The 17,206-nt window shown below is 38.4% G+C and overlaps 2 protein-coding genes and 1 pseudogene across 4 annotated transcripts; 1 reads left to right on the top strand and 2 right to left on the bottom strand.

Moving 5' to 3' along the window:
- Positions 1 to 4,855: 4,855 nt before the first annotated feature.
- On the bottom strand, positions 4,856 to 9,025 carry LOC143891874 (eukaryotic translation initiation factor 2 subunit alpha homolog pseudogene; annotated as a pseudogene). Its single transcript, XR_013255426.1, has 2 exons — positions 8,488 to 9,025; positions 4,856 to 6,216 (listed from the first exon to the last, which is right to left on the bottom strand). The product of XR_013255426.1 is annotated as a eukaryotic translation initiation factor 2 subunit alpha homolog pseudogene (transcript).
- Positions 9,026 to 9,971: 946 nt separating this feature from the next.
- LOC143891873 (uncharacterized) lies at positions 9,972 to 10,651 on the top strand. The gene is made up of 2 exons (XM_077396376.1): positions 9,972 to 10,095; positions 10,359 to 10,651. Exons 1-2 carry the CDS (start codon positions 9,972 to 9,974, stop codon positions 10,649 to 10,651), a joined length of 417 nt encoding a protein of 138 aa, XP_077252491.1.
- Positions 10,652 to 14,872: 4,221 nt separating this feature from the next.
- Positions 14,873 to 16,716, bottom strand: LOC143846921 (protein SPEAR1-like). 2 transcript variants are annotated; one of them, XM_077355534.1, is made up of 5 exons: positions 16,332 to 16,716; positions 16,127 to 16,216; positions 15,666 to 15,730; positions 15,460 to 15,550; positions 14,873 to 15,365 (listed from the first exon to the last, which is right to left on the bottom strand). In XM_077355534.1, the coding sequence occupies exons 1-5, from the start codon at positions 16,548 to 16,550 to the stop codon at positions 15,249 to 15,251; spliced, it is 582 nt and encodes a 193-aa protein (XP_077211649.1). In that variant the 5' UTR covers positions 16,551 to 16,716; the 3' UTR covers positions 14,873 to 15,248. The 2 variants fall into 2 exon arrangements, with proteins under 2 accessions (XP_077211649.1, XP_077211650.1); XM_077355535.1 differs by having other exon boundaries at positions 14,874 to 15,365; positions 15,460 to 15,544.
- Positions 16,717 to 17,206: the final 490 nt, after the last annotated feature.

Here is a 17,206-nt window from a genome sequence, read left to right as displayed (position 1 = left end):
AGGATGATCCGAGCCGTCCATTTGATGGGCCATAACGTAAATGGGTTGTGCCCCCAAAAGGGTTGACCCATCAAATTAATGGTTTGGATCATCCTGTGGTCGTACAGAAACATTAAGGCTCGTCCACAACATAGGATGATCCAAGCAGTCCATGGTTTGGATAATCCTATGGAGTTGGTCGTACACTAACATTAAGGCCCAATCGTAGGCCCCACCGATATTTTTCAAATTTAAGCGTACCGTCCACAACATAGGATGGTCCAAGCCGTCCATGGTTTGGATCATCCTATGGTGTGGTTCGTACCAATTTAGGCTCCACCCATATTTTTGAAAATGAAGTGTACCGTCCAGACCATAGGATGATCCGAGCCGTCCATTTGATGGGCCACAATGTAAATAGGTTGTGCCCCAAAAATCATTTCCGTAGGATGATCACAACCCTACAATCTATTGAGGTTGCATAAGATGTAGTTTCTATTTAGATCGGAGGGCTAAGATCAGCCTATGGAAATAATATTTTGGGAAGCAACCTATTTACGTTTATGGCCCATAATGGACGGTTTGGATTATCCTATGGTGTGGTATGGGCGGGGCCTATGTTTTTCAAAGATGGGCCCACCATTCCACCAACGGTTTCTGTTGGGCCCACCAACTGTTCCTGTTGTGTGTGTGTAGAGAGAGAGGTCAAATGGTGGGAAAACGTTAGCCAGCCGTCAAGAAGGGAATATCAGCGCCCAAAATTTAAACAATAAAATAGCATCAAATAGAAAGATTTATTATGTGGGAAAGTTAAACGCATAGCATAGTCGGAAGTTAGAGATGTGATAAAACCGAATTACGAAATTGGAAACCGAATCAGTACCATCACAACTGACAAAATGCCCTCATAACCGAATTAGCATTTACAATTGTTTTCCAATAAAAGTTTTTTCTTAGAAGAAAATGTGAATGACAAATGGAAAGAAACATACTTAATATATACTAGATAGATAGATAGATTTAAAGGAGGCTTTAGGTGGCCATTTACATAGAGGAGATTTTATATGTGGTGTGCATGTGAAGTCAACTATTTTTAAAAAGGTAAACTGGGCCCCACCTTATAAGATGATCCAAACTGTTCATTTGTTTGGCCTCAACACTCCGATTTGTAGAGACTGCACGTTATAGAAACCTCTTATGATGATTCGAGGGTTAAGATCAGCCTACGGAGATGATTTACGCGGTACAGCCTATTTACATTGTCGTCCAACAAATTAAGGGTTTGGATCATCATAAGAAGTGGGCCTCAAAATGCTTTTTGAAAAATAGTAGACCTCATAATCTCCACATAGAGATTCAAAAGGATATTGTTGCTATATATATATATATATATATATATATATATATATATATATATATATATATATATATATATATATATATATATATAGAGAGAGAGAGAGAGAGAGAGAGAGAGAGAGAGAGAGAGAGAGAGAGAGAGAGAGAGAGAGAGAGAGAGAGAGAGAGAGAGAGAGAGAGAGAGAGAGAGAGATGGGGAAGTAGGGTTGCATCATGTTGACAACAAAAAGTATAGGAGTGGCATTGGTGATTCAGATAGGATGCGTTGATGAAAAAAAACCACTCAAACAAATATTAAGGCCATGTGTTGGCTGCCATGAAATTCTGTTCCATGGTTTGTCAAGTGCTGTGAGAGGGCTAGAGAGGCTTTAGAGAAGAAAAGATTAGAGCGGGCATGAGTGACGAGAGCGTGAAAGAAGGCTTGAAAAAGTATGATTTATGAGGACAAGTGTGACGCAATATTTTCAAAATAAAATGTCTATGGAAAAGGTTTTGAGAAGAAAAGCCGTAATTTATTTGAAAAGTAGGCGCTTTATTGAAAGAGATGCTTCTCGGAAACTGAAACATAGTCCTGGATTGGAAAAGTGGAAAAGTTGGAGAGGGGTTAATATACTCCTTCCTACTTCTCTCTTTCTTTGTTGCTCAAACTGGCATACGCGCGGCGTGGGCAGTGGGGCGCATTTTGGCGTACGTCATGGGAAGTGATTGGAGTGCTTAATTTTTTTCTAGATTGGATATGAGCCATTCAATCACGATTAGAATAATCTGTTGTGTTCGTAGTGCTGGAATGGATGTGATCTTGTGTGTCGGATCACAGTAACGGCTACTAATTGATCGGTTGTGGATTATTGGATCAAGTCCAGTCGCATCCCAACGATAATAAGCCGATATGGTGTAATCCTTGTCGTTGATTGATGATCTAGCGTTTACAGGGGGAGGATTGAGGTTTTACACAAATCAACATTCACTCTAGGATTGATCTGGATTGTAGAATTGTAGATGGGCACGATCTAACCGCATATTTCAACCCGAATTGAAAAGGTGCCTAGAAAAGGTGTATTTCAAACGGAAAAGACACCAAATATTTTATAAATAGAGTTAAAACTAACCATTTGCAGGATAATATGAAATTCCATTATGGAGAACCCAAGTTGAGAATTTCCAAAGCATTTCACTCTCTTGAAGCCTTTGAAAAATCGTTCTTTATTCTTTTTTGAAGTTTTTCTTCTAGTTTTCTATTATTATCGGGATACCGACACTAGTATCTTGCATACTTGTTATCCAAAAGTGATTTTGGGGTTTGTCTCCGTTTGGTGGAAAATGTCAACAAACAATCGGTGAAGAATTATAAAAAGTGATGTTACAAAAAGTGTTGATAAAAAATTAACAAATCAACAAAATATAAGCTAAACAAAACAAATCAAGTTCGACATAAATACCATCATCGACTTCTAAATCTTCATCTAATGGTACCGAGACGTGCTCAAGCACTGGATCATTAAGAAAAAGATTTTTTCAGATCCAAATCTATACGTACTTCTAAGTCTAGCGCTTCGAAACAACATCCCTATATTTAGAAGGCCCTACTTTGTAGTTCTCTTCTCCTCTCGATGGTAGCTTAAGGTTTTTATGAATATACACAAAATCTTCAGCATAATACGTTGCATTTTCAACTTATTTCTCTTTCTTGGCAGGATTATAATAAACTTTTATTTATTAGCAAATTCTTTCCATGTAGACTCTATGCTCATGTTAATCTACTAACATATGAATCATTCCTTTCTTTTTCTTTTTCTTTTTCTTTTTCTTTTTAAATTAGGTTGAATGTTAATACAAAGAATTGAATAAAAATTAAGTTAACGATATGGGTTTCGTCTTGGAGATAAGGCAATCATAAATATTTACTAGTTTTCTCAATGTGCATGGTCTAGAATGTCAATGTATATTAGTATAATCTAGAACCATATTGTTCTTATCTGTAATTTGGTTTAATAATTTTGATCAGGAATTTGCTAGGCAATTTAGCGGAAATCCATTTTGTGGGTCACGACAACAGCCAGATCAGATGAATTAAATGAATAAGACAATCCTGTTACAGTTCAACCCAAAATTCGAATTTTTGGGTGGACCAATGTGTCAGCAATTAAGAGCCTCACGGGTGAACTCTAGGGAGCTGCTAGCTTCATTTCCTTACTCAGCCTCAGTGAGAGTTGTTCAAGCCAGAAAAGAAATAGAGTGAATAGAAAGAAGCCCTGGTAGGTCACCCTTCAGTTTACCATTCCTCACATGAAACATGTGCTATAAGATGATTTTGAAACATGTTCTATAAGATACTTTTTGAGTCATATATAGTAACTGGACCCACAGAAGAGAACTTTCAAATCCCTAAAATTATTTGAACTGTCAGAATCATCATGAATCACAAGATTTCACACAAGATATCTCTATTTTACAGATGCAAAAGTCATTGCTCTATGTATTTTCAAATGGAAAGTTTATTTTCACGGCAAGTAGCCCAACTGAACGGAGCCATGGCGAAAAGGCCCTAATAAATTTTGGTTTCCTAGGTTGATTTTTACTGAGAAGGTAATTACAAACCTTTAACAGAATGGAGAGATCTCCATTTGGCATTGAGAAAACAAGATCAACTGATTTGTTCATGTAATCCGCCTGCTAAGTTTAGGTGATTTGAACGGTGCAGATCATGCAGATCACAGAATAGCAGTCCCCACCTTACAACTGTTAGGCCAACAGTGTTTTGCTCACGCACAGCATTGATTGGCTGATTGCCACCAATTTTACAGCAACAACTAATAACCTTCACGAGAAAATAATTACCATGCAACTGAGTGATCAAACCCAACTTTTATGCTTTGCTTCAAACCAATTTATCACAATCCATGTAATGTAAAAAACATGTTTGTGGAAGGGCTGAGATTAATCTCACTGAAAAACATGTTTTTAATCAGGGTCCTTCACAAAAAAGTGAAAGGCTGATTTTTGGGTAGGACACTTGTTACTCCGTTTGGATGCCAAAATTATTTTGGTTCTTGGGACTTTTGTGGAACAAAAAACTTCCTGGGAGAATGGTGGGAAAAAAAACTCCCTAGAAGTATCCCGGTAAAATAAAAATCCCATGTTTGGTTGACCGGACTATGGTGGGAAAAAAAAATCCCGGTAAAATAAAAATCCCTTTGTTTGGTTGCTTGAACTGTTGGGAAGAAAAAAGTTCTTCTTTTGGTTATTTTGGTTCCTCGGATTTCATGCGAGATTATTTTGGTTCCTGGGATTTTTTTTTCCAGCTTTGGGTTTCGTGCGGGGTTATTTTGGTTTGTGGGATTCTTTTTTGCTCACTATATAACTAGCAACCAAACGTGGGTTTCCTGCGGAAATTCCACAAAAGTCCCAAGAACCAAAAAAATTCTGGCATCCAAACGGAGCACCAGGCTGTTTGGATACACGGATTAGAATCGGGGATTTCTTCAAAATTGTAGCTAAGAGACAAGGGAAGAAGAGGACCAGCCGTCGTTTTTTACTCTTTTTTTACTTCTCGCCCTTCTTTCCGACAGCAAGAGAGTAGCAGATCCTCCCATATTTCCAGGTTTTAGAAATGTGAGGACACAAGAGAGATTTTTAAAACCTGAATTTCTCACTTACAATTCAAGAAACGCTGCCAAGACAGCATACAACAGCTTGATCATGAACCCTCTTTTATACTGTTTTCAAACTGAAAACCCGGATTCTAAAATCCGCGTATCCAAACGGCTCCCTAGTTGAGGGAGGTGAAACAATCTTCTCCAATGGCTTATTATCGTAGCAAGTTGCTGTAAAGTTGTTCCATCTCAATCTGACCCACATTGGCCGGAACTGATTGTACTAAATATCTGTAGACAGATCCGCACTCACAGGACTCCAACTGTGTATGGGAATGGAATGCAGCTCCATAGACTAGAACACTTGATACTTTTAAGAAACTGGTTCAAAGCCCTTTAAAGGCAATCCACAACATAACAAGCCCTTGAATTAGCCTTTGAAACAACCAACTCAAATCGATGCATTATAGCTAAGGAAACATCAACAACTAGACTTGTCGGCAAGGTTAAAATCAACGCGAAACGTAATTCGAGGTTCACATTTACAGTACTGAGTAACCAAGAAACAGGGGAGATAATGTCATAAGCGTCGATGAAAATGATTGAGAGCTAGAAATGAAGCTAGTGAAAGGCAAATCACGAGCAGGAAAATACAAACAATAAGGATGCAAGACATGATTGAGGCATGGAAAAATGCAAGCAGGAGGAGGTCTATGTTGGGAACCACTGTCAAGAGCAATGAGAAGATAATAAGAAATAAGAAAACTAAATGAAAATTTAGTAACTTTCACTCATTCCACTGGCAAATTACTGAGGGACTCTCCGCATTTTAGGGGTGGGGGAAAATATTTAAGTAGGAAAGGAGCAAGACAGACAAAATTAAAGAGATGAAAAACAGAGCAAGCAGTAGTCCTTGCATTGAAAGAATGACCCAAGTACCAAGTTGACATGGGAGATGAACTGCTAAAAGACACATGTAAATCTTTTATGAATTTAAGCAAGGAATTTTCTTTTTGGAGGAAAAGGAAGATTCAGAAAAAAATGCTAGAAAACCCAGTCGTTTAAAGTACCAAGGGCGGCCCAGTGCATGAGGCTCCCGCCATTGTGGGATCTGGGGAGGGCTAAAGTACCAATGGCAGTTTTAATATTGTCAAAAGGTCAAATCAATTTCACCCATTCCTGTATGTTCTTCCTCTTCAGATCCTTCATCGCCAGGGAACTCCTCATTTACACTGTGCAATTTTGCCATATGTTCAGCAAGTAGCTTATCATCCCGTTCACTCACCTGCACCCATACAGCAGCCTCAGTGGAACCAAAATGATGAAATGTGCATAGGTCACACAAGAATACAAAAGGAAAAAGAAGAAAGACAGGCCATAACATTTTGAAAGGGTTGCTTGTTGGACAATTATCTATATTATAATTTTGATTCGTATAGGTCTACTATCTACATATCATGTATACTTCTGGACAAGTAACTTCACAATTGTGCTATATTTTGAGCTTGAGAGAACTGCTAGGTGTTCTCATCATTCTTGGCCTCTTATTCAATATTGTTATGCTATTGTTTTCTCTTGGCCAGGAACAAGGCATATCAGTTCTCAACAATGCAATCAAAGCATGCACCGAAGAGATAGATCGACATAAAGGGAAACTTTTGGTGAAGGAGGCACCTAGATGTGAGTTTGACTTTTTTGCCGATTAACTTTCTAATTAAACACAGTTTTTTATTCACTTCAAAACACGTCTTTTTTTTTTTCTCGAACGCACACTTTGCGGGCCCTTAAAACACTCATAAGTCAAATAAGCCAAGTGATATTCATGGGAAAAGACTATAATACCCCTAATATAACTTAAGGGACTTAAAAGATACCTAGAAATTAAAATTGGGACTTTAGGATGGTCCCATCAGTGGGTGCAATGGTGGCCAAGGGAATTTAATTTAGTGATAGCACGTCATGAGTTGCCATTAGAATCACCCTCATACACTAGGTAAAAATTCTCATGTGTAGCCCATTTTTTACTTTATTTTGTGGGAAACTTTTAGTGTGACTGATGAAAGTAATGAACCTTTATGATGTACAATTAAAGATGACTTTTCGGCTTAAATACCAGTAGAGAGTATGTGGAGAGTTCCTGACTATCTTGCAATGAAATAGTAGCACACTTTGAAATGAAAATAGCTGATTTACTTTTGAATAGACCTAAATTATGGTTGTACTGTAATTAAGGGAAAGAAGAGATTATGATGCAAAAAAAAAAGGGAAAGAAGAGAATAGATTATCGGCACAAAGACGTGGTAACAGCCCTCATATTGAAGGATCTTCATGGAATGAAGTGCATTTACACGATTCCTGGTAAAGGAGAATTAAAACAGATGAATAATCTCCCAATCCATGTTCAACTGAAATCAACAAATCATGGACAGATATGAGTTTGCCAGTTAAGGCTTTTTTCAAGCTTTTTGAGGCAAAATCCTGACAATTCTAGTTACCAACTTACCATGCTTTTGACATGAGCATATTTGAGATGCCTTCTGCTAATTCCAAGTATCAGAAGTATACAGATGCTTATGTCTATGCACATGGCTTGTAGTTGCTCAAGTCTTCTACATAGGACACCACGCTTCCTTTTGATTATATTGGATTTTTTATGCTTTGGAACCCAAAATAGTATCTTTTCAGTTCATAAATTTGTACTTTTGCTGAAAGTTCCCTATTAATTAAGGTGCAGTTGCTGAATGTCGATAGAAACCCAGTTCACAGTACGTTCTACTTACAGTTTGAAATGGACTATATTCCAAGTGAAATTATGAAAGAAATAACCTATAGGGGTGCAACTTGAGTAGGGTGGGGTTGAGCTTTTGCTGAAAAATGAATAGGAATCAACCCGAACCTGACCCGATATCTAAGGTAGAAGCTAAATCAGAATTCCAAAAAAAACCGACCTGAGTTGCACCCCTAATAACCTAAACTGGCAAAGTAGTTCATTAAATCAGTTACACTATATTCCACATGAAATTATTAAAGAAATAAGTAAAATAACCTAAAGTGGCAAACTAGTTCACTAAATCAGTCCACAACTCATAGGGTGAATAGAGCAATACGGTAACTATGATGTGCGTGTTAGTATGATTGTGAACATACATAACTCAACAGGTAAGTTCTTTCTTCTCACATTTTGATTCCTTCTACAGGCTGGATTCGATTATTTGCAGGTATTTCTTTATTCCTGTTGCTTTATTGGTATAATCCGAAATCTCCATGAATTTAAACACATACATGCTTAAACACATATAAGCACAAACTCCCTTGCAATAGAATGCAAGTGCAATATATCAATCAAATAATGTCTGTTAATAATTTCGCAAACTTGTGTTGTTCAATGAAGTTAGACACCAATACACTCAATCCATCTTCACAAACACATATTTCACAAACACAGATTCTTGTAAGCAATCAAGCGATAGAAACCAATAGAGATAAAACCCAACTTTCTAAGAATTCCATTTAGACCAAAAAAAAAAAAAATGGATCATAAGACCAAATCTAGTACCTCTAAATCCAACAACATTGTCTCTGCCACATGACGCATGATAGAATGAACAAGCTACTCTTATTATACCTCTCCTCACAAGCCTCTATATCTTCTTCAGAAACCCTTCTCTTACTAAGATCAATATAACCCTTCTCCTTATCAACCCTAAGCACCATGACAGGCTCTTGTCGCCCCACCTTTATCAAACTACTAACACTCCTAATTCGATGTCGCGATAATTCAGAGAACAAAATCATTCCTTCAATGTTATTGTATTATAACAAAGAAACATAAGCTCCCATATCAGCAATGGTCTTCACTTGAATCATCACTGCCATGTCCACTTCTGGGTACCTAGCTTCATACATTCGACACTCTAAGTTTGGCGTGTTTGACGCCATTTCTGTAAGGAATTTAGGGCTTTTTTAGGGTTCTTTTGATTTGGGAAATTTCTTGATTCTGAGATGGGTTTTGGGAATCGAGGAACCCTAGAGTTATGGAGTTCAGAGATCAGGGGTTTTAGGGTTTTGGCATATTGATAGCGTCAATCAAGAAGGGAAAATTTCTTGATTCCTATTCCGATTCCTATTCCGATTCCACCTTAAATTGAATGAGAAAAATATAAAAATAAAAATTGGCAACTGAGGTTGGCACTTGGCACTACAATGTTTTAGTATTTGTACTAAGTTAGTACTCACCTTTTCTCTTATTATTTAAAGAGCTGCCAGAGGTTATTACCCTTCTCAGAAGGCTCTCATAACTCATAAGCCACTTAAAACAGAAAAGACAAGTTGAGTTTGTGCAATTATTAAAACAAGGTAGTGCCAATATCAGTTGCCTAAAAGTTTTCTTTTTTTTAAATGTAATAAAAATTCAATTCCGGGTGGAATCAGAATACCAGCTCTTGGGACTGTTAAGGTATTCTGGCATTTTATCCCCCTCTGATTCCAGCTTGATATCAATTTCAGTATTTCACCCCCTCGATTGCATTCTTCTATTTTTTTCGAACCAAATGTCAGAATCAGGCCAGTCATAATCAGATCTTGATTCCAGATTTCCAATCCACCATGTTTTGATAATGGGGCGAATTCCCCTTGTTTTGTAGTTTTTAATTGGCTGTTGAGAGGTTATTGGGAATTGTAATAGCCTTTTGATAGCTTGCTAAACGATAAAAACAAGGTGAGTTCTAGCCATTATCAAAACATGGTTGTGCAGATATTAGTAGCCTTTCTTTTACGTGGATACTTTAATACACTAACTACTTTACGTGGATACTTTAATACACTACACTACGTGATACATGAGTTTTTATATGGTTGTGCCTGACCGTTGGACCGCTTAACCCAAAGAGGAATCTGGTTTGTTTGGACAGAATAATGTGAAAGAGTTTTCAAGAATTAAAGCAACGGCTGGTTAGGACTCCTATCCTCGCTCTTCCTGCCAGTGGAGTGGGATTCACTGTATACAACGATGCTTCAAAGAGAGAGCTTGCCTGCGTATTAATGCAAGGTGAGAAGGTTATTGCTTATGCCTCCGGTCAATTGAGGCCTTACGAAGAAAATTATCTTACTCATGATTTGGATCTGGCAGCTACAGTCTTTGCTTTGGAATTTGGAGGCATTACTTGTATGGAGAACCATGTGAAGTGGTCACGGATCATAAAAGTCTGCAATATATTTTCACCCAAAAGGAGCTGAATATAAGATAGATATGGTGGATGGAACTTTTGAAAGACTATGACTTGACGATAACTTGGAGGATCTCCCTGGTAAGGCCAACATGTTAGCATACGCTGTTAGTCGAAAGTCATCAGTTAATATTGTAGCATTGCTTACATCTTAGAAACATATTTTGGAGGATCTCTGAAGAGCGGTCATCAAAATTTGTAGGCAAAGTTGCAATTCAGATTGTAGCACTTCAGGTTCAACCCACATTCCTAGAGAGGATCAAGACTGTTCAAGAAACTGACCCTAAATTGTGTAAGATTCGTAGCAATTTGGAGACGAGAGCTGAATCAGAATTTTGTAACCACGAAGACGGTTCTTTGAGGTTTGGTAATCGTGTTTGTGTTCCTGACAAGTCAGAATTAAAGAAAGAGATTATGACAGAGGCACACACTGCTAGCTATTTTGTACACCCTGGAGGCACAAAGATGTATAGAGATTTGAAAGGAAATTTTTGATGGAACAATATGAAAAGGGATACAGCCTAGTTCGTGTCTCAGTGTCTTACCTTCCAGTTGGTTAAGGACGAGCATCAGAAACCGCTGGAACATTGTAGCAGCTTCCCATCCCTGTGTGGAAATGGGAAGAAATCACTATGGATTTTGTGACGGATCTGCCTCGTACCCCTTCAAGCTATGGTTCTGTGTGGGTGATCGTTGATTGATTGATGAAATCGGCCCATTTCCTATCCATCAAGACGGGCATGACACTAGAACGGTTAGCCAAGCTATACATTGGTCAGACCATGGGGTACCTATGTCCATTGTATCAGACCGAGACACCCGTTTTGTGTCATAGTTTTGGAATAGTCTACATTCGGTTATGAGAACTTCACTCAAATTTAGTACCGCCTTCCAACCTCAGATAGACGGTCAGTCTGAGAGGATGATTCAAATTTTGGAAGATATGTTCAGGGCTTGTGTGATTGATTTGTAGGGTTCGTGGGATGACCACCTGCCCTTAGTTGAGTTGCATATAATAACAATTATCATGCCAGTATTCAGATGGCCACATTTGAAGCTCTGTATGGAAGGAAACGTAGGTCGCCCAATTGCTGAGATGATGTGGGTGAAAAAGGGCTCCTAGGCCCTGAGTGAGTCAAGCAGACCGTGGATAAGGTGCAGTTGATTTGAGAGTGACTTCGCATGGCCCAGAGCCGGCAGTAGAGCTACGCGGATGTTAGAAGAAGGGAACTGAAATGCCAAGTTGGGAATCACGTGTTTATAAAAGTATCACCCACCACCGGTGTAATGTGATTGGGATAAGAGGAAAACTCAGTCCAAGATTTGTAGGACCTTTCGAGATATTGAAGAAGGTTGGGAGGTGGATCAGACTGGCATTACTCCCATCCATATCTGTTGTTCATAATGTAATGTGTCGATGTTGTGACAGTATGTGCCAGGTCCGAATCATGCGATCGATTTGGCCCCTTTATAGCCAAGAGAGGATTTGTCCTTTGAGGAGTAAGCAATTTGCATAGTTGACTGTAAGGAACAAATTCTCAGGCGGCAGACAATACCATATGTGAAGTGCAGTGGCAGAATCACTTGGAGCATGAGGCCACTTGGGAGTTGGAAGAACGTTGAGGACAAAGTATCTCTTTTTATTCAATGACCTAGGTATGTGATAAGTTAAATTTCAAGGACAGAATCTTTTAAGAGGAGAAGAATGAAATACCCCAAATACTCACATCAAAAATTTGTCCCTCCTTTTTGTTTAGAAGGGCATTTTTCTCCCCTTGTCAAAAGAATATTAGGGCTTCATGACACAAGTATAAATATCACCTTTTAGTGGTTTTCTGCAGAGATTAACCTAACCCTAATCGTGCAACATCCCAAGAGGATGATTTCTGTGAGGAAGAAGGTGGAGAAGCAAGCTTGGAGGCCGGAGATCCCAATTCAAGGTAAGATCTCCGTCCTAAGATCGTTTCTTGACTCTTGAAACCCTAAAAAGGTGATCTTATTGATAGAAACAGTGTGTTTCGTTCATGTTCTTGTGTTTGGGAGAATCTAAATCAACGATCTTGGATTCCTTGGAGTTCGACCGATCATAAGAGTTCATCGAACCCAAGATTGCCTAGTTTTAATCTTTTAAATTGGAAATATGTGATTTCTGAACTAGATCTTGTTTTGTCACTGATCACCATCTGGAGAGTTTTCGGTGACCGGATTGGACTTGATGGAATTCTCTCATCGTATGGAGTCCAACGAATTTGACCATGGGTGAAACAGAGGATTGGTGTGCAAGTTATGACCTCTCAAAGATGTAAAAACCCAAAAAATCACAGGATGGGTGAAGTAGTCGACCGAGGGAGGGTCGGTCAGCTATTCAGAACTCGGTCGACTAACCAACACCCCAAACCCTTGTTTAATTCCATTTTGCTCTGGATTTTGGATATTTATTGCATGGGTTCTTCGTTTTAGATCTCCCTTAATAGTATGTGATTTGTATTGGTATGTAATTGATTTTGAATCCAGAAAACGTGAAGGGTTTCCTTTGAGATACGTAATACCATATTACTTTAGTATTTGATCTTTTGCGAACCTTTGGAAATCCTGAAAACCATGATTTGTTCCGCCATAAATATTTACGTATAAATCCTTTGAGCCACCATTTATAGCTTATTCGAGTCTTGCATGCATTTTTCCTTTATTACTGTGAGCCTATAAAGTTCCTCTTGGATCCTTGTGACAATGAATACCTTATGAATGATAAGTCGTATGAATATGTGAATAACCTTGATTGACCATGACCCTCTCACACTGCTATGAATCCTTCGATATTGCTTTGTTGTGGACACTTCTTGTGGAGGCTTAGGTTATCTGGAACCTACCAATTGGGGATAGTGTATTAGTTATGTGGGCCCTTTCCAGTGGGCTTAGTTCATTGGCTATGTGGATCCCGTCAGTGGGAAGGAACGTTGGCCCTATCGACAGGTATATGATATGTGTAGGAGCGAGTTCCAAACACCATGGGCAGCCGGTGATAGCAATAACATGCCTTTTGGACTAGGCCGATCACCTTGAAGTGGTTGTTTCGTCGTTTGACTGTGTTCTTCAAATGAATATGCTATATGCATCTTTTGAATTGTTGCCTTTACTCTCAAATCCTTTGAACATATATGCTATTCTTTGCTTAGCCAATATATATGATCCACCTTTCTTGACTTATGGCATTCTTCTCGGGTGGACTCTTGATACCTTGGTGTGACTCTATTGTTTAACCCTGTCCCTTTGCATGCATAGCCTGACTGAAGTAACATGTTATTATGTACTGAGCTTTAGCTGACTGTGAATTTACAATTTTCAGATTTTGATCCCCATGGTACGAGCGAGGGAGAGGAAGCATAAATCTTTCAATCTTTTTATTAGTTTCATTTGAGTTATCCGACAATGAATATTATGTGAACAATTATAATAGACTAAGTTTAATGGGATTTGCTAGCGTCCATCGCCAAAGGCATTTCACGGATGGGCTATTGCATGTGAGAGCAGCCACACAGGCTCACTTTTGGGTTTAAGTTTAACCTTTGGCGGATTTCCTGTCACGCCCCAAATTGTGTAAACAGCCGAAGATATGACGGCGCCATATACCTGCAAAGAAACCTCTACAAGGATACAAGGCTGAACAAAAGATAACCAGAACCATCTATGGCAATAATTCTATACAAAGGTCATACATTAATTAAACTAATCTAAACTCCCACTCTCACTCTCTACCCAACATAAGCAATTAAACTTGAGATTTGCTAGCGTCCATTGCATAAGGCATTTCGCGGATGGGCTGTTGCATGTCAGTGCGGCCATGGTTTTAAATTTTGACCGAAATCTGAATTTTGGATTTCGGTGGAGACCGACACCGAAACTACACAAAAGCGAAATGGTCATTTATTTCGGCCGAAATTTCGGTTTTTCCGAAATTTGAGTCATTTGACACAAAAAATCTATTTTTTTAAAATATTAATTTAATATTTCACCGAAATTTAATAATGAATAAAATATTGTTTTTTTTTGTACCAAATTTCGACCGAAAATTTGAAATTTCGGTCGAAATTTCGAAATTTCAAGGTCCGAAACCAGTACCAAAACCAAAATTTTAAACCTTGAGTGCAGCCACCTCATGAATGAAGACAAAATCTTCTGAAAAGTGTGTTGGTGGATTCCACGCGAAAGCAATTAATCCCACATCGGTAAAGTGATTTAGATGTGGATGGGCTTATAAGGATTCGGGCACCCTCCCTTCAACGGCTAGCTTCTGAGGGTGAGTTCTACCCCAGGTCCCAACAAATGGTATCAGAGCTAGGACGTGGTAACCCCGGTGTGCCTCCGAGGACCAAAAAGAATCCCTCGGGGAAGAATATCGGTAACCCCGGTATGCATCCGAGGATGGAAAAATCCCTCAGGGAAGATCTCGTAGTTCCCACGTTGCCCCCACGTGGAGGGGCAAGATTGTCCACGGTGCTTCCACGTGGAGGGGGGGATTGTTGGGGGGTTCCACGTGAAAGCAATTAATCCCACATCGGTAAAGTGATTTAGATGTAGATGGGCTTATAAGGATTCGGGCACCCTCCCTTCCACGTTGATTGCCCAAGATCTTGTTTAAGATCGTTTACAATGAGAAAAACGGTTACAATACAGTTAAAAAAATGTTAATCTCGGTTTTGAATTGTAGCATATATTTTGGGCCTTGTATTTTCATCTTTTACAAGCCATTTTAGTGAAACTTGAAGTCTCTAGACTAGTGTAACAACTTGTATTTCATTCTTTGCGTATTTGGCATCAAGAGAACAATTTTCTTCTCTTGAATCTCCTCTTCTCCCTCCATCTAGTTGGTTTCATTCCAACAAAGATTCAGTATAATTTCCAGCGAAGAACTTCAAATACATCTCCATTTTTTGGTGGTTTTATATATCCCATTATACAAAACCTTTCTAGGTACATGAATTTAACACAATTCAGTCAACTCAATCTGAATGAAAAACCATCTGTTCATGGGTAGCTCTGAGCTGTAGATTAGAATTGGAATTCATTCATTTGAAGCAAGCCATATTGAACCTTAAAGCGATAGCTTCAGATCTAAGTCTAGTTCTTGTGCATCACTTGAATCAGAATTCTGACTGCTTGAACCCATTGAATCGCTCCCGTCATGCCTTCTCTTCTTCTGAACTGAGTCCTACATACCGGATTGGTCATAGAAGAGTTAGATTATATTATGTAGAACACTGATTGTCAAGAAAACGTCAATAGAAAGCAAGAAGAGAAAATACCTCCATGGGTAGTCTTTGAATATGTTGTGTCACACTTGATTGTGTGGTGTATTGGGGCTGTAAGATTCTATTGTTGTGATTCCACCTGGTTCTAACAAAATTTGCAAAAGATTAGATGTTTCACCTCTAAAAGTTTGAAATTTAAAAATGTCCAAAACTTTCATCCCAAGAAAAAACCCAAGTAGATTTTGAAGAAAGAAATGCACCCGACTGTAAGAGATTGGGAGTCGCCATATCTGACCTCTGTGCTTTCAATGTCTCCCAACCCCATCTAAAACCATGAAGGGAAGATAGATAAAAGTCATATGAACGAAAGAGAGGAATATAAAACTCATCCAAAATTCCATTTCTTTCACTGCTAAGAAGAAATCAAGTTTGTAATAGGGGCTGAAACCACTTGATTGATAATGATTCTTTTGTGGGACTTAAAGATTCCATGTCAAATTGGTGCAAATTTCAACACAAGAGATTGGAGCTTTTCTCCTAGTCAATGAAACATCATGGCTGGAATGACTAGAAGTTGATCTATCTAGGGATTTGTTGCACATAAAGCTTCATGCAGAAAACCCTATTGTTAATTGCATTTTTCTTTTCAGATTCTCTGTGGAAATCAATACCCACATCTTGACAAAAAAAGAAGAAAAAAATGAAATTGAGTCTAAAATACCATGATATTGAGACCAAATGAAGATGATGAAGAATACGAAGAAGACGAAGCTGATGATGAAAATGACATCTCCACAGTCATATCTTCCTCCTTCATGTATGGAAACAACAGAAACAAACACAATAAAATACAATAATATTTCGTTAAGAACCCAAACATGTATAAGAAGAAGAAAAGGAGAAAAAAAAAATCAAAACCAAAAGACCTGTTTTAGATTAGTTTGTAAAGGATTGTGAAGAGATGGGAGATAGCAATATCCCATTTGGTTTCTTAATCTGATCTTCTCTAGTTGAGCTACACCAAGACCTCTTTGGGGCTGCTTTGGCTTGTCCAAATTGTTCTTCTTTCCCTTTCTAGATGACCCAGATCTCCCATCTCCCAACCTTGGTTCACCAAAATAACTGCTACCCATCTCTCTTCTCATAAAATTCACAGCAAAACCAGCCTTTACAACATCTCTAAAACTTTGAAAGACACATATCCACGACCCCTTTAAGCTATGAGGGTTTAGTGAAATATAGTTAGGTTTTGTGTTTTTCTCCTTTGGGTGATTGTAAGGAGATCTGTAGTATGAGTTCTTTCTCAAAGTAAGAACTCCCACATGAAAGAGATGGCTATATCCTAATGTACACAAGCATTTTCTATTATTTTCTGAAAGATAATATAAGCATTTTTTAAAGATTTCAATAAGCTACTCATGAGAAAGAAGTAATTAAAAATATAAAGGTAGACCGTATCACCTTCTAATTGAGTAATAACTTCAAGAAATCTCTCTGTAACTTTTCACTTCTAATGAAATCAAATTATCTGCAATTAATCGTCAAAATATCGAAACCGTATCTGCGTTGAAATTTTTTAATACATTAGTAAGGGGTGACCACACTACTATATTTGGATAATAGCACTACTCTTTGATTAAAACTTGTTCTAAGCAGCTGTCAAAGGCTATTACATTTAGGGGTGCAACTTGTGCGGGCTCAACATGAACCCGACGGGTTCAACCCGGAAAAAAGTTGGGTTGGGTTGGGTTGAGTTCAAGTCGGGTTCGGGGTGAGTTTTCTCAACCCGGGTTGAGTTTGG

This window comes from Tasmannia lanceolata, unplaced genomic scaffold, assembly GCF_043159265.1.
Source record: "Tasmannia lanceolata isolate RefF3 unplaced genomic scaffold, GAP_Taslan_0.1 ptg000015l, whole genome shotgun sequence".
Lineage (NCBI taxonomy): Eukaryota > Viridiplantae > Streptophyta > Magnoliopsida > Canellales > Winteraceae > Tasmannia > Tasmannia lanceolata.
Note: the sequence above shows the minus strand (reverse complement) of the source record. Positions and strands in the feature narration are given on the sequence as shown.